Source organism: Chaetura pelagica, unplaced genomic scaffold, assembly GCF_000747805.2.
Source record: "Chaetura pelagica isolate M959 unplaced genomic scaffold, ChaPel_1.0 scaffold511, whole genome shotgun sequence".
In the NCBI taxonomy this organism is placed as follows: domain Eukaryota; kingdom Metazoa; phylum Chordata; class Aves; order Apodiformes; family Apodidae; genus Chaetura; species Chaetura pelagica.
This window is the reverse complement of record NW_009952161.1, coordinates 348,340-366,374: the sequence shown is the minus strand read 5'-3', so window position 1 is coordinate 366,374 and position 18,035 is coordinate 348,340. Positions and strand designations below refer to the sequence as shown.

Below are 18,035 nucleotides of genomic sequence, written 5' to 3'. Positions count from 1 at the left end.
GTGATCCTCCTGGAAAATATTTTGTGGGTTTTGCTGACTCACTGAAGCGGCTGGCTTGTTACGTTTGCCAGATATAAAAGAAACAAAAGCAGCTCTCAAGCAGCGTGTGTGTGTTTGTGTGTCTGTGTGTACCCATTTGAGCATTGAGGGATGTATTGACACTGCAGGAGAGAATGCTGAATGCAGTCATCTCAAGGAAAACATCCTATCTACAATTTCATATGTATCTATGCTTTATGTTGACTGCATTTGTTAATAAATAAGGTCAAGAGAAACAGTGCTGGATATTGACACTCTGCTCTTTTGCTCCAAAGGAGTTATTGTACTATTTGATTAGTAATTGTAATTTTCAGGTGAGTTATGTTTTCACTGTCCCTTCTGCTACAGATATAGACGAATGCCGGCACCGATCGCTCTGTAGGAACGGGCGCTGCAGGAACACAGAAGGATCTTTCAGATGTGTTTGTAGCCAAGGCTATACATTATCCTCCACTGGGGATCAGTGTGAAGGTAAGCTTATGCTTTTAAGCTGGTAATTAATTTTTTTCAAGAAGATCTCAAGTATTGCAGTTAAAGACATGAGCTCTTTTGAGAATGGGACAGGAAGAGGTGCTGCTTCTTTTTCTTTCTTTGTACTTGGCTGTCAACCATTCAGCAGTCCCCACCTACATAGCCACATATTTAATGGATTCTTAGAAATAGTCCCTGTCATCTTTTGACATAGAAGAAATCAGCATGTGTTTCCAACAGTAAGACTGGAAGAGAAATTGACATTATTACCAAAAACAATTAAGCCTTTTCAGATGTTGTTGCTCAAATTCTGACACAGAGGTTCTCTATTATAAAGGCTTCTGCCAGCATTCACTATTCACATGGGGGCCTGTGAAGTTCAAGCTTCTTCTCCAGCTGGTTTTGGGAACCTGTAGCCAGTCACCACAATCCCACATGTGCATTGGCAGGAGAATATATGTAGTATAAGATGAGCTCCAGGGAAGTCTGCTGGAGCTCACAGCTTTCACTGTCTCAGAAAGCAGTCTACATACTGAGCTTGTAAAAACAAAAATAAGAGGAGAAATATGTACAGTAAATGTAGGGAGAAATGCTGTGTTACACAAAACAGAAACATCCTATTATCTTTCAAGTAGAGCAATTTAATTGTTCAGTAATTGGCAAACAGATTTTTTTCCTAATGAATTATTTCAAAGCTACTTCCTCTCCTCCATCATGGGCTATACCACCTGATACGGTACATCTGCTGCACTACTCATGGTCATCTTGAGCATGTGAAATTACTTACTAGTGTGATCCAGGAAAGGCTGTGCCTCAGTTGCTTCCTTATCTCACCCTAGGAGGAAACAAACCTCTTAGTTAAGGTCTCACCATACATGTAATATTAGAACATAAAAGCTTTCCAGTCTTTGATGTGCTTTCTGTAGCTGATGATACAGAGCTGGAAGATACAGCTTGCTACTGCTGTTCTGCCTCATAGTGTTCTGCTGTTAGGTTTTAGGTTATCCTCCACACAGCAGTGCCTAGGAGGCAGTGCCCACTTTCTCTCCCACAGCAATAGGTCAGGAATCCTCCTCTTTAAGTAATTCAGGCAGAAGAGCAGTTCCCCCCTGACCAAACCAAATGCCATCTTCCCAAGACAAAGTTGTAACATCAGACCAGACTTTATCATCAATTATTATACTGGATTGTCCACATTTAGTAAGTGACAGCATCTCTTGAAGTTCTCGCCAACAAGGAGTAAGGATATCTTATAAATCTCTTAAGCACACTGATATTCTTTGTTACTGACACATCTGAAGAATCTGGTCATGAAAAAAACTCACAATCTTCTCAGAGTTCCTAGTGAATACCAGCATCACTTCTATCAGCTTCAATAAATGTGGGCTGATGATGCAAGGCACTAGAAATTTGTGCCAAATAATTTTGCTATCACCTGGCTTCAAGATCTTCATGAATTGCAACACATGCAGGGTACTGTGTCAAGAATCAAAGAGAACTGCAGTGGAAGGAATCACCAGTCAATCCTGCGTCCCAAAGGCAGAACAGACTGTATGATGTCATTCTAACAGGTACTTATCTAACCTGCTCTGAGTAGGATTCTGGACATCTCTTCAAGCATCCTGTGCCAGTGCTTTGCACGTGTGAAGATAGTCTTCTGTTCCTGCAGTTTAATTTATGAGTTCTTAACCATGTTCATCTTAAAGAAGAAAAGGTTATTTCTTTCCTGGGTATAGCAGAGAGAGAGATGGTGAGAGAGTGAGATACATAACTATTTCAAGCATTTTGATTCCCTCAGCAAAAAGCCTTACAAACCGTAGAGTCTGCAGACACATTTTTTAATTAGTGAATGCTGTGTTAACATGTGTGAGCATATGAAATGGAGAGTTAAACCATCTTGTAGTGAAGGAGAACAAATGAAATATAGAAATGTATTTAAATCCATTGTAGCTGAGGGCCCAAATATTTTTCAGAACTTCTCTTCAGACTGCTTTAGTGCATTCCCTACAGCCCAAGAAGTCATGGTAACTGTTGCTGCTCTTCATCACTGTGCAACAGCCTGTTAGGACAGGTCCATGCTTTATCTTCATCTCTTCCTTGGTCCTGTTCAAGGGCAATTTTCAAGAAAAAATAATTTCAGAAGCTTTCAAGGCAAAAGAAGAGGGATTGAATCATACAAGGAAAAAGGGTAAGTTCTGCCTTGCCTCAGGGTCTTTTTCCCATTTGCAAAAGTCTGTAACCATATTGCAGCTTCTTCACCCAGTGGCAGAGTGGTGAATTTCTCTAGAGACAGTTTGTTCACTGAAGATTTTCAAGAATGTTATGAACTCTGCTCAAAATCTTTTCATCTCTTGAAGTGGAATAAATTCTTTTGTGCTTTCATTATATCCCTTAAATATTTTCTGAAGTACAGGATATTTCAGACTGCTTTTTGCACCCTGGAAACCAAGTTTGAACAGACTGTGCTTTTTCTGCTGTCAGTAAGAATGCTTTATGCAACCGCTTTATCTGTGATGCCTTCACCTCTCTTGTTTTTCCTCACCTTGTGATGTAATTATTTTTAAAGGTATTCAGTGCCTATTTTGGGAAATCACTTGACTACAGGTCTAAATCTCAAATTCTTTGCATATCAGCAGAGGTCCTCAGCCTCACAGCCATGTTCCCATCTTCGTGAAAATGGCTTTTTTCTTGACTGTTAGATCAGCCAGATGTGTGCGTGGACTTTAGGGCAGAGCTTCCATGAAGAGAAAATCCCCTTGAGAAGACATACAGTGCTATTCCCTATGATGGCCTCTGATTTTCGAATTAGCCTGTTTCATAGAATCATAGGGGTTGGAAAGGACCTCTGAAGATCATCAAGTCCAACCCACTGCTGCAGCAGGAACACCTAGGTCAGATCACACAGGAATGAGTCCAGATGGATCTTAAAAGTCTCCAGAGAAGGAGACTCCACAACCATTTGCCTGAATGTTTTCTAACACTTAACAGAGTAAGCAGAAAAGAGATGACAAAACTGTGGGTATAGCACAGCACCGTTGTATGACAAGAACAGAGTGGTTTGGATTCTGTCCAGTTTCTCAAAAGACTCAGGGATGGACATTTGTCATGTCAGAGGATACTCAAAAAATGTTTCAGGCTGTAAAGCTGATGTGCACCGGCTGGACTTGCGTATAGATTGTACATCTCAAAGAACTTGGATTACTGGAAAAGTGTCTGTCTGAAGCATAGGAGCCTCCCATGTTTTCCTAGGAGCCTTCAGGGATTTTGCTAGCCAAAATGCTCAAGGCATACACATGTAAAGGGTGGTAAAAAGCACTGAACATCTCAAGCGTGAGTGACTACCTCTGATTTTTCTGCAGATTCTTTTGCAGCGACCACTGGACCTATGAAGAGCTGCATCAGAAAAAGGGAGGTTTGCATCTTATGCAGGAAATAGTGGATTTTGATTGAATTTGGCAGAACACGCCTTCTTGTTGTGACTTGGCATTAACTCAGTGCAAGGGAGTCGTTAATTTTTTCTCATGCTCCTAATCAAATTCATCAAATTGCTGTTTTAAATAAAACATTATTTATTTCTCAGTTGAAAATTATTATAAAACATGGTTATCAAAAGGTCACAACTTCATCAGCATTAAGGGCAGTTTTATCTGCAACAACAATCATTTAATGTAAGAAAGCTATATCTCTTTCTTATTTTTATCAAATAGATTAAATCCCAAGGATAGTTGCACTCTGATGTAGTGTGGGCTCTCCAGAGATAAGTGTAGAAATGAGGTCATGTCCTCTTTTTTAATTACAATAGTTATTCATTCCTGCAACGCAGGAAAATGTTACGATTCTAATCAGCTAAAATCTATGCTTAAGAAATCAGAATGATCAAAGGCTGTGGAAAAAAGTCTTTAATAACTGCTTTTCAAAAGAAGCTATCTGCATTATCAGAGCAGTAGACTCAGTGAATTATGAGGTAGGGCACAGTGGAGGCAGGGGAAAATTGCTTAGGAGATGCTTCTTATATTTGGCTCATTTTCTGTTTACTTTTTAAACTTAGAGGGAAAGTCACCGGATACCTTGTGATCTTTAGCTGTAGTGAAGCAAAACTGTATAATATCCCTGGAATGCAGACACTTGCTGAGTTAATCCTGTACCCACAGAAGCTGTGCTCTGTTTCCTCCACTGACCTGGGTGTCAAGACACTAGGGCAGAGTCTACAGAGCTGGGCACATGGTGCTGGGTAGCTGGGAGCTAGGCCCTGTGTGCCCTGACTCCAGGGCTGGATCTATTGCATATCACAGAATTATAGAACCATTCAGGCTGGAAAAGACCCTTGGGATTACCGAGTCCAGTCATCATCCCTACTCTACAAAGTTCTCCCCTAAACCATATCCACCAACACCACATCCAAACGATATTGCAAACTACAAATTTGCATATGAAGATCCATTATGGTAGCTTTCATGAGAGGTGCAGATGACACGTTAGAGGTACTGGCCATGACGTACGAATTCAAATGTTAAAGCTGTCTAGAAATACAAGAAGCTTGATGGTATTATAAAAGGGAAATTAAAAGGACATCCTAAAATGTAGTAAACTTGATTTCCACACATGAACACAGGTATTAAAGGGTATTGTAGCTTCAAGTTGCTAAGTTAGTATCAATTAGTTAGTATCATTGTTGAAAGTTTAATTAGTTTTTACATAATCTAATATTCCATTTATGTTTTTATTTCAGATGTTGATGAATGCCTTCAAAACAGTGATATTTGCCTTAGAGGAAACTGCATTAATACTGATGGGTCTTACAAATGCACTTGTCCAGATGGTTTCCAGCAGATAGCAAATCGGGGATGTCAAGGTATGAAATAGCTACAAAAAATACCAGAATCATTAATATAAATGTGCAAGCTTGGAAGCTTAACTTGTCATAGTTACAGATCATACTAAGGAAGAGAAACTCATATATAATTTGTAGTACTTTTTTTACTCTTCTCATCTTATATTGCTCTCTGTAAATACATGCTGAGAAATTATTTCAAGAGTCTGAAATCTCAACCTTCACAACTTGATGAGAGAATCTATATGAGATCTGAGATCCAGTACTGTATTTTCCCAAGTCCTGGAAACATTTGTTTTGACAGATCCTTCAATGTTTGTCAATCAGTGATATAAGAGAAAGAGCAGCATAGTTAGCATCAAGTCACATCTGACAAATCTCTCTCTCCTCTAAAACACTTGCAGTGCTTTGTGGAGAATGGGTGTGGAAGTAGAGTATTTGTTATCTGAGGCCGAGTCAGCACTGCCAAACCCTGAAAAGTACTTCCCAGCTTTTACTTCCAAACAATCCCAGCTTGGTATTGACACAACACCCTGACGTGCCTCACAACTCTCTTTTACCATATGTTTTACGAGAAGAGAACTGTGGTATTAGAGCTGGAAAGTGTTGGTGTATTTGTGCTCTAAATGGCCAGAGGACCAGGAGACTGGACTTGGCTTTGGCTGCTCTCTTATGCACAGTTTAGACTTGAGCTGAGAGACTGTATTCCAGCTGATCTATCCTGAAGATCTTGTGCAACCAACAGTAAATTCCCTGGAAAAGTTCTGAGTATTCTATGTGACTGCTTTCCAATTCAGAAAAGGTTGCATTCAGTGTATAGAAGTGCTGTATTAGACCTTGCTCTAGCAGGTAAAAAAGAATTGATCTCAAGTTATAAGTCAATGCCAGCTATGATACCACTCTGTTCTCTTCACTCTGCTATGTAAAATAGTAGTAGATAGACTATATATTTTAAATAGATAAATATAACAACACTGAAAACACTTCTGAGCCAACTAAGGGACAGAGAGTATAGACAGTATTTTTAACAGAAAAATATTAATGACCATTGGAAATTATTTTGGGTAAGAGCACCGCACTTGAGAAAGCAGATCACCAACACTGAAAAACAACAGTTTGCTGTAGAGGAGAGTGAAACTGCTTGAGAAATAGCCACACCAGTATCAAAACAAATGGAAGAAAGAAGGAGTTAATACAGTGAATACTGACAAGTACAGTACAAGTGGACAGAGAGAAAGAACATAAGGGAAAATCTTTAGCTATCAGAATTAAGTATGGTTACACTTTTTTTTTTTTTTTTCTGTTTTGACTACTTGTTAAGCTGTTACAGGATACAACATTAGAATTTTTAGTTGTCAATGGTGGAAATCTAAAGTATATTTTTTTTGTCCTGTATTTTATACTGGACAAAACTAGCCATACTTGTATCATAAATTATTACTTCTTTACATTTCAACAGTGCCTTCAAAATATTTTAAGCAGCAGCTAAACTCAGACATTTTTAAGAGACTGAAAGTTAGTTTTATCAGAGTTCTGTAATAGTAAGAAACAACACAAAGTTTTTGAGAAAATTTGTCCGGAGACATTAGAGGCATGATAAAAGATCCAGAGAATAGGCCACTAGTGCAGAATAATCTTGATCACAGACTGTAATGGGTGTGAACAAGCAACATATATTTCAAAATATCCAGTTCTCTATTGACGAAGAAATCTCAGTCATGCTTGTAGGATCACATAATGAAAGAACTCCCTTAGCTGTAAAATACTTGGAAGATCATCGAGTCCAACCATCAACCTAACACTGACAAGTTCTTAACTAACCATATACCTAAGTTGTATGTCTTTATTACTCTTCAATACCTCCAGGGATGGTTGGTGACTCCACCACTGCCCTGGGCAGCCTGTTCTAATGCCTGAGAACCCTTTCAGTGAAGAAAATCTTCCTAAGATCCAATCTAAGCCTCCCTTGGCACAACTTGAGGTCATTACCTCCTGTCCTGGCATTACAGTATGGTCTTATATGATATGCATGGCCATGACACCACAATGGTGGGGCAATAGGGCCTTATATGGTATGTATGGCCATGACATCAGAATGTATGGGCAGTATAGCCTTATATGGTATATATGGCTCCTAGGTCACAAGGGGAGAGCAGTATGGCCTTATATGGTATGTATGGGCCTGAGGTCACAAAGAGGGGACAGGATGGCCTCTTACATATAGTCTGTATGACCTTTAGATCAAACTGGATGGGCTGTATGTCCTTATATGGTATATATGGCCATGACATCACAATAGGGGGCAGTATGACCCCTTATACAATCTGTAGGACCCTGAGCTCACAATCAGGGGACAGTAAAGCATTACATGGAGTGTATGGCCCCAAAATCACAATTGAGAGTACAATATGGCCTTACATTGTGTGTATGGCCTCTAATCACTGTGGTATACTGTTCTATGGTATGTGTGGCTCTGAGATCAGAATGGGAGGGGCAGCGTGGCCATATCTGTTATTTGTGGGTCCGATACCACAATGAGGAGCAATATGGCTTTATATAGCCTGTATGGTCCTGACACCAGAATGCAGGGGCAGTGTGACCTTGTATGGTATGTATGGCCTTGACATCACAATGAGGCACAGTATGGTCTTATATGTTATGCGTGGCTCTGCTATCACAATGAGGGGCAGTATAGGCTTATATGGTGTATGTAGCCATCCCATCAGAATGGGCAGGCAGTATAGCCTTGTATGGTGTATTTGGCCCTTAGGTCACAATGGGGGCACAGTGTGGCTTGTATGGTATGTATGGCACTGAGATCACTATAGCCATGACATCACAGTGTGGGGGCAGTATGGCCCCTCATATTGTCTGTATGACCCTGGGATCACAATCAGGGGGCAGCATGGCATTGTATGGTACGTGCAGGCCCGAGATCACAATGTGGGGGGCAGTATGGCCTTACGTTGTATGTATGGCTCTGAGATCACAATGGTGGGGCAGTATAGCCTTCTATGGAATGTATGGCCATGACATCTCAATGGGGGGTCAGTATGGCCCCTGATATGGGCTGTATGGCCATGATAGCACAATGAGAGGCTTTATATGGAATGTATAAGCATGGCATTGCAATGGGGGGGCAGTATGGCCTTACATTGATGTATGGCCATGACATCAGAATGGGGGGGGCAGTATAGCCTTATATAGTGTGTATGGCTTTGAGAACACAATGAGGGAAAATTAAAGCCTTATATGACATTTAAGGCTGTGGTCACTGAGAAGGATTTAGGGGTCAGAGGCAGTCAGCTGAATATAAACCTGTAGTACAGCCCTGTTGCTAGTAGGACTAGTGCCCTCCTCAGAGGCTGAAAAATCAGAATATCCATCAGGAGTAAGTGAGGTCTGTTTACCTCTGTTTTACACTGATACAACAGCTCTTCACACATTGTACGCTGACATTCGGGTGCCTATAGTTCAAAATGGATGCTGATCAGCTGAGGAGGGTCAGAGATGAACCCAAAAAAGCTGGTGACTTGGTGGAAAAAGGATTGAATGCTTTTAAACTCTCAGTTGAAGAAAAAAAATAAATGGGGTGACTTGATCATAGCCTTAATACTTTCAAAGGAAACCATAACTGAAGGTAGAGAGCTATTGCATTAAACTGGCAAATCTATCACAGAATGCAGTGTGTCTGCAAGTTGGATTTGGCATAGAGTAGAAATTAGGAACATGCACTTTGGTAAGGAGAGTAGTTGAAAAGAGTCCAAAACTTTAAAAAGCATGCAGTTTGCTCTTTCAGATGAATTATACTCTATTTCCCTAACACTTTTACTTTTGTTTACCTGTCTTTTAATACCACATTGCCTAATCAGCTGGTTTTGCTTCCAGTGTTTCTCTGGCAGTTTTAAGAAATTGACAGCTAAGTCTTGAGAACTGTGTGGGTCCTGAGAAGGTACCATACTGTTCTTGTCATTGCTGATCTCCCACCTTACTCGACTTTCAGAGAGCTTCAGGAAGTATGTAATTGGTCTCCCATTTACTACGAATTCAGAGAAAACTTTATACATGTAGATGTTGTGTGACGGGCAGTGCACTGACTTTTCCCTGTGCACCTCATGCAGATACTACCCTTCCCCAAGCTGCTTCTGTTCTTTCTGCATATGTGTCATGACTACAGGACACTGGCCTAGGTTTGCACATGGGACAGAATCAGTCGCTGTCTAAAGAAAATTCTGTAATGGATGTCATGGGTCTTGAAATGATGGTGTTGAAATCACGATTTCTCTAGTCTGTTAAAATTACTTTCTACTTTGATCCATTTTGTATGGCTGTAACAACTGCCAGAATCAAAGTAACAAAAGACATCGTTAAGAATAAGAAGTTCTACTGTGTCTGATGATGGATGGATGAATGAGCCACAAGTGTAAGTTTTGTTGGTAAATTTGTGTTTGATCTCAGCAGGGTACTGAAAACTTCTTAATAGGTTTTTGTAAAGCAAAATACAAAAGTGTGATTACAATGTGAATGGTAATCCATGTGAAAGAGGTATCTTAATGAATGAATGCAGCCCTTAAGTTCTGATGGCAGGTATTCTTGTTAAGATGAGACATCCATCAGAAAGAAAAGCTTGTTTTTCAGATTCAGGAGTTTGAAAGGCAGTGTTTAAAAAAATACTTTTTAAGTTTTAAAAAGAAAAAAAAATAAAAGAAACAACGATGATCACAGACCTTTTGGGACCATTCCCATTCTCCATCAGCAAGAGAGTATTTGGCTTTAAATTATATAAAATCAGCCTCCTGGGAGACATGCAGCTCCAGACCCGCTAGTAACACATGGAACCAGATGCAGAAGTTGACCAGCATGCAGCAATCAAAGAGCACTGAGTTGGAGCCGTCTGAGAATTCCCCTAACGCAGAAGAAATGTTGGCCAGTATGGCGCTTATCTCACAAATCACTCTCATCTGCTTATCCTCATGGCAGACAGTGATATAGTGAGAGTATGATGCAGCAGAACATACTGATGTCTGTACAGAGCTCAAGAATGATCCCAGAAGATTTGGTTACTCTGGAAAATGAGCCCCATTTACATAATTTTACATAGCTAGTGGAACTAAAGGCTGCTTTTAAGGCAAATTGAACTTAGGCTTAATATTAAGGGTGTGATGATTTGCAAAGTTATCAATGCCTCTGTGTTTTCAGATATCAATGAATGTGAGAGATCTGACCTCTGTTCACCTCACGGGGAGTGTCTAAACACGGATGGTTCCTACCAGTGCATATGTGAGCAGGGCTTTTCTGTCTCTGCAGATGGACGAACATGCGAAGGTGAGACAAGTTACACTCATGCATTCCCATTGGTTTGCTGGGTGAGAAAACTGGTTTATTTGGGTCTAATACCCCAAAAGCGTTATTAACTCTGCAGTCTGCCACCTAGGAGCACTTTCGGCTTTTTCTTATGAATGTTGCTGTTTGAATCATGAGTAGGATAATGGGAAATGTACGCAATGGGCAACACAATGGAATTAATGCTTGTTACAAGCTGTGTTTTCCTTTCCTTGATTTTTAATAATTTGGGCATCTTAATATTGGATTGTATTTTTTGAGCAAAAGAAGTTAGTGGGGGGAAAAAAAAAAAAAAGGAATACTAACCTAACTATGGTAAATGATAGCAAAAGAGGGAATGATATTCTTATGTAAGGTATATGACACCAGTGGACATCTGTAATAATATTAAAATTGTTCATAGACAGGAAATTATTTCTATCTTACAGCAAGGGAGGAAGAAATAAATATATATAAAAAGCATTTAAAGTGATTTTGGAACTCAAGTTTCTGGTAAGTTGCAGGGGTAAGACCCTTCCTGCCATAAATATTGAGGATTATTTAATTTAAAGCTTCTTTAGTGTGTTAGTGGCAAGCCTGGACTGCCTGAATATTCTTGTTGCTTTGTGTGAGATAACAGAACCTTGCTTGTAAAGATTTTAATTTTTTTTTAAGATATGGATGAAGCACCCATGTAACAGGAGAAAATCCAGTTGGAAATTGTGGTAAAATGCTACCTGTGATAGAACCTCAGATATTTTGAAACGGTAGAAATGGAGTAAATAGCAGTAATTGGATCTTTACAGTGTTAAATCCAGTTTATTCTTCGTAAGTGTATACAGGTATATTTATACAGGTATTTTTCATATAAGGTTGTAAAAAGCTGCTCCAGTAATAACACTGGTGAGAAACATCAACCAGGAACCTGAAATTTAGATGTAACTAGGGTTTTTATTTGGTTATAACACGAGAATTTATCCTGTTGCTAATGGAATGCACAGACTTGCTAGTGATGGTTGCTCTCCTGCAATGAATTAAAAATAAGACTTGTGCTTAATGATACCAAGATATGTGGCTTTGTGTAGTCAGTGATGCTGACAGAAAACAAAAATTCCCACAACTGGATGAAGAATGGCTGTTCTTACAGATGAGCGGATTGTTCAAGACAAGAAGCCTTGTGGGAAAAGTTCAGAAAGGTAAAGAATTATATGGTAGTCATTTGGCAGGATAATGCAGAGGATAAGCCTTGAGCAGTGATAGCTCAGTGTTAAAACCTTATGTGTAGCCAGTCTCAGGCATCCGAGAAGTAAGCAAGCTCTTCTCTATCCCAAATTATATGCCAGTAAATCCACATGTGATTGGTTTTCATGGGCCAGCTCTTCTCCTGTTTCAGTTAGAGGTAGTGAAAAGGCTCTTCCTTCAGTGGAGGAAGTGTATTGAAACCTCTGCCTGACTGTTGCATTTAGTCCCCCTAAATTTTCCTACCAGAGGAAAAACAGCATTACAGCATTATTATTTGACCTGTCATATTACCTGCCATATAGTTAGTAATATAATATCTCATGAAATGAACTACGCTACTGGCAAGAATCCTGTTATGCTGTTGGAAGGAAGTAAGTGCTGTATATTTAGGTATTACATGACATGAAACCCACTGTGTTTTAATTATTATTGCTAACTATAGAAAATCCTGCAGGATTTTTTTGTGCTCTTGCCTCTGTAAACATTACTTGATTTTGTCATCATAGCCTAAGTCAAAAGAAACATTCTCTTACTGTCAAGAAAAAAGCCTGGTCAAGTAGGCTAATGAGAGTGAACCTGAACAACTCCAGTGATTGATGAACAAAACAGTAGTTAGTGATTTCAAGTAATGGGGATAATTCCAAAGCATGTTTATGGACTTTTTTGGCAGCATGTATACATTTCACCCAGTGTTTAGGAAGGATATGGTTAAGTATCTTCAATATCTCTGCAAGAAAAGGAGTAGCAGGTGTTTTGCCTCACTGCTGAGCATAGCAAAAAAAAAAAAAAAAAAAAAAAAGTAGAGAAAAATGTAGCCTGCTCTTAGTAGAAACCAAACACTTTATTCCTATCCAGAGTTAGAACACTTCTTAACTTTGTGAAATAGGACAAGGGGTAATGGATTTCAACTGGAAGAGGGTAGATTTAAGTTAGACATTAGGAAGAAGTTGTCTATTGTGAGGGTGGTGAGACTCTGGCACAGGCTGCCCAGGGAAGTTGAGGACGCCCCATCCCTGGAAGTGTTCAGTGGCAGGTTGGATGGGGCCTTGAGCAACCTGGTCTAGTGGGAGGTGTCCCTGCCCATGGCAGGATGGTTGGAATTTGATGATAGGACTGTTGTGAGAGGATGTAGGGAGGCAATTAGGAAACTGAAGCCTCCTTGGAACTAAACTTTGCAGGTGAGGTGAAAGACAATAGAAAGGGCTTCAAATACATTGCAGATAAAACTAACACCAGAGGCAATGCAGGCCCACTGCTGAATGAGGTGGGTGCCCTGGTGACAAAGGATATAAAGAAGGCAGAGGTGCTGAATGCCTTCTTTGCCTCTGTCTTTACTCCTGCAGACTCTCCCCAGGAGCCCCAGATCCCTAAAGCCCCAGAAAAAGTCAGGATAAAGGAGCAGTTATCTTTGGTAGGTGAAGATTGGGTTAGGGATCAGTTAAGCAGTCTGAACATCCATAAATCAATGGGTCCAGATGGAAAACACCCACGGGTGCTGAGGGAGGTGGTGGAGGTCATTGCTAGGCCACTCTCCATCATCTTTGGTAAGTCATGGGCAACAGGAGAGGTGCCTGAGGACTGGAGGATAGCAAATGTCACACCAGTCTACAAGAAGGGCAAGAAGGAGGACCCAGGTAACTATAGACCGGTCAGAATCACCTTCATCCCTTGAAAGGTGATGGAACAACTTGTTCTTGGCACTATCTCTAGGCAGATCAAGGATGCGGGGGCCATTAAGAGCAGTCAACATGGTTTTACCAAGGGGAAGTAATGTTTGACCAACCTTATAGCCTCCTATGAGGAAGTAACTAGGTGGATAGATGATGGTAGAGCAGTAGATGTGGTTTATCTTGATTTCAGTAAAGCATTTGACACCGTCTCCCACAGCATCCTTGTAGATAAACTGAGGAAGTGTGGTCTTTATGATCAGGTAGTGAGATAGATTGAGAACTGGTTGAAAGGAAGAAGTCAGAGCATTGTGGCCAATGGGACAGAATCTAGTTGGGGGTCTGTGACTAGTGGAGTCCCTCAGGGATCGGTACTGGGACTGGTGTTGTTTAATATCTTCATCAACGACCTGGATGAGGGTATAGAATGTACCCTCAGCAAGTTTGCTGATGACACTTAACTGGGAGGAGTGGCTGATACACCAGAAGGCTGTGCTGCCATTCAGCAAGACCTAGACAGGCTGGAGAGTTAGTTGGGCAGGGAAAAACTTGATAAAATTCAACAAGGGCAAGTGTAGAGTCTTGCATCTGGGGAAGAACAACCCCATGTGGACGATGACCATGAGCCAGCAATGTGCCCTTGTGGCCAAGAAGGCCAACGGCATCCTGGGGTGCATTAGAAAGGGTGTGGTTAGTAGGTCAAGAGAGGTTCTCCTCCCCCTCTATTCTGCCTTGGTAAGGCCACATCTGGAATATTTTGTCCAGCTCTGGGTCCCTCAGCTCAAGGACAGGGAACTGCTTGAGAGAGTCCAGCGCAGAGCCACAGAGATGATTAAGGGAGTGGAACATCTCCCTTATGAGGAAAGGCTGAGGGAGCTGGGTCTCTTTAGCTTGGAGAAGAGAAGGCTGAGGGGCAACCTCATCAGTTTTATAAATACATTAAGGGGGAGTCTCAGGAGGACAGAGCCAGGCTTTTTTCAGTGATGTCCAGTGACAGGACAAGGGGCAAGGGGTGTAAACTGGAACACAGGAGGTTCCACATAAACATCAGAAAAAACTTCTTTACTGTGAGAGTGACAGAGCCCTGGGACAGGCTGCCCAGAGAGGTCGTGGAGTCTCCTTCGCTGGAGACTTTCAAACCCACCTGGACACATTGTTCCTGTGTGATGTGCTCTGGGTGATCCTGCTCTGGCAGGGGCGTTGGACTAGATGATCTTTCAAGGTCCCTTCCAACCCTTAAGATTCTGTGATCTTTAAGGTCCCTCCCAACCCAAACCATTCTATTGGTCTATGAAATCAAGCTCTCAGAAATTTAAAAACACAAAACCTAATATAAACACAACATTAAAAAAAAAGAAGTTTAAAAATCAGTGGCATCTAAGTTTAGGTGATGTACCAGAAACAATGAGTCCCTCTGGATCTCTGACAGTTAATAAAGTAGCACAGTTCCCAGGGAAGGGTTACTGTCACATATGATGTAGTAGTATAAAGTTAATCTCCATTAGAAAAAAAAAGCCAAAGTTTTACTAAACAGAAATAGATGAAATCACAAGATCTTATTTCCAGGATTGTGAGTAGTTTTGGAACTTTTAAATGAAGAATAAAACGGCGAGTACAAAACCAGTTGAGCGTGCTTCACAAGTAATTGGTGGTGTGTATGGAATACAGATCAGACTTTATATTCAGCACTTGGAAAAGTATTTTAATAACTTGGCAAAGCAAAGGTACTTCTAGTCTTCCGAAGCAGCAGCACTCCTTTTCTACCATTATTAATTTCTCCATTCTGTCATTTTAATAAAAACAATTCTAGAGTTTAATAAACTCATTTGAGGGGAGCACTGGTGGCATCAGTGTTAATGTTTGTAGTGTTGTGAGCTTCAAGCAAAAGGCAAGATGAAACAAAAGGATCAGAAACAAAAGGAATGTGTGACATTCCAGGTTCTGAGAAAGGATGTGGCTCTCAGCCGCAGGAGCTACTGTTCTTTACACTAGGTGCCTCTGTGAATTTACTTCTAGTTAAGTGAGTGAGAATAACTGTTTATACCATCAGAGAAAGAACCTGAGGAAATTTTGCTGGATTCAGATGCTCCTCTGTACCTGGGGTGCAGATTTTCCATTATCTCCAAACTGTTTTTCTATGAGTTTGACTCATTTTTTTGAGAAATCAGAAACAACAACATAAAACATTTAAGAACGCCATGTGGTTCAGTTCTGGTATGGAGTTTTTATGGCTGTTGGCCAAAGTAAACTGAACAGCTGTGGAGACTGTGTCTTCTTCCAAGGTGTAGACAAACTTTTGTTGCAGCAGTGACATTCCACTGCTGCCTGGCCTCAGGCTCAGAAATTTGGCGATGCCAAGCTCTCTGAACAGGAGGCTCTCGGAGCACTCCCTAGCTCCCTCTCAAGCTCCCTGGTGTTCCTGTAAAGGCAGTGTTTTACCCAGTTGGCTGCTAGTCAACTGCCTTGGCAACAACTCAAGTTAGAGGTTCTCTGATGCTTAAGTCAATACCCTGCTCCAAGCACCTCTTCTGTCTCCATGTCCAATCCTATATGCCTCTCTGTGGCTCCCTCATTTTTCCCTCTCTCTGCTCCAAGCACTGAGTTTCACTGCCTGCCTCACCAGAGCTCTATGAGTTCTGCTTCTTCCTTTCCCTCTTGTATTCTGTTCTCTTTTCCTTCTCCACTGAATAAGTCACCTGTCTAAGCCTTCTGGATGCTTGCACAGAGCACCCAGAGATCATTCTGTGACCAAAGAATAATTTGCAAATCTACAAATTTACAAAGATGCTACATTGTTTAAGAGTACTGCATACCTAAGAAGTCTGAAAATTGAAGAGGCAAAGGGTGGATCTGTCGACAGTGCATAACTGTTACCTCTGCCACCAAAGACATCTTATGAGAAGTAGATGTTTGCTGCGACTGCACATCACAACCATAACTCTTGTCCACATATAGAGAAGACAACGCAGCTTTAGGAAGAGGGTATGGTAAATCTAGGAGTCCTTTTGGAGCAGAGTACAATCTGTTATATGGAGTAAATTTTATGCAGTAGAGACAACTCCAAAGCTTCATCAAATCTCTGATTAAACACTGAAGTAAGGAAGTTCAGGCTTCTGCCAAACAGTTTCAAGTATGCGTCTCCAGAGTGTGCCCCTTTGAGTTACCTTCTTGTTTCATAACGAGTAATCACAGGCTTCACCAGCCTTCTCACATTTGCTGAGAGACCTGTTTTAGGGCATCAACTACTTACCTGGATGCTGGCTAGAGAAGTAAGAACACAGAGGAAGAAATAAGAACCTCTTTCTTGCCCACATGATTGCAATGCATGGAATGACCAGCTGGCATAATTGCTTCAGGTGGCCAAAGTCTTTATTCAAATATTCATTTTTATGTATGATTTTATGTATGGGTGTTATGGGCAGCCCTGGAAGTCACTGAATCAGAGCTCTGTTCCCCTAAGCACTGTAGAGAATTGTCCTAGGAAACAGTTCCTCTTCCAGACGCCTCGCCATGTAAGTAGGTTTCAGTGAGATGTAAATATCGTGCCTGAGGCTACGTGTGCCTTCATCTTGTTCAGGCTGACAGAAAACAGGACCACAGTGCTGAGCTGGATAGGAGTGAACTTGAGCGCACACGTGTTTTGACTTTCTTTAGACCTTGATGATGTTAGATCAAAGGAGTTTTGATTAAAGCAGGCAGCACTGAGTCATGGATTCTAAACCAGGTTGTAATTACAGAGAACTGCCTTAGTCACTTTATAGACATAGATATATTAGTTTCATATTTAGGTGGGTTTTTTTCCTGTACTTTGTCTCCATATAGCAAGAGAATCACCGATTACAAGCCTCATGTTTTACAGGGGGATTAAAGAAACAAATGTCCTTTCCGGCTGTAAAACAGGAGTCCTTTGAGTGAGCTGTCTAGACAAGGAAAAATATTTGGTGCTTGGACCTTCTCTGTAATTTCCCATACACTGAAAGATCCAGGCATGTTCAGACTGTGTGCTTTTTGAAAACAAAAAGCTATATTATATACTAAATCAGGACATTTGCTACAATCACAAGTTTTGTTTCTGCAGCTTTTTAGTCAATGACCTTACTTTACCTTTGGAGAGCCAGCTGTGTGATCCATTCCCCTGTATGCTTCCTTTAACATTTAGCTATTAAGTAAGAGAAATACTCTTAATTTAGGTAATTCTGAAATCCCCCGTTGTACTTTTTTCTGTTTAGCTTTTAACAAAGTAACTGCCCTGTGGCTCAGGAACTTTGTTATTAAACTGTAGTTGGCCACTGAAAATACAAACACCGTGTTATTATCTGTTTTCTTAAATACCTAGCTGTCAATCCACCATTGTTTACTCATCTTGATTTCTTTTCCTTAACTTTTCTTAAAAGGGTTTTCTGAATAAGAGAGAGAGTATTCAGGTTTTTTGACCAGATAGGTGAAACTCTGATGATATCGGA

The 18,035-nt window shown here is 40.7% G+C and overlaps 1 protein-coding gene across 1 annotated transcript in view; it reads left to right on the top strand.

Moving 5' to 3' along the window:
- LTBP1 (latent transforming growth factor beta binding protein 1) overlaps positions 1-18,035 on the top strand; it is a 134,849-nt gene that overhangs the window by 75,053 nt on the left and 41,761 nt on the right. Inside the window, exons 17-19 of the mRNA XM_010007248.1 lie at positions 388-510; positions 5,240-5,362; positions 10,541-10,666. Of these exons, the coding sequence (XP_010005550.1) occupies positions 388-510; positions 5,240-5,362; positions 10,541-10,666 (372 nt within the window). The remainder of the gene's footprint in view (positions 1-387; positions 511-5,239; positions 5,363-10,540; positions 10,667-18,035) is intronic.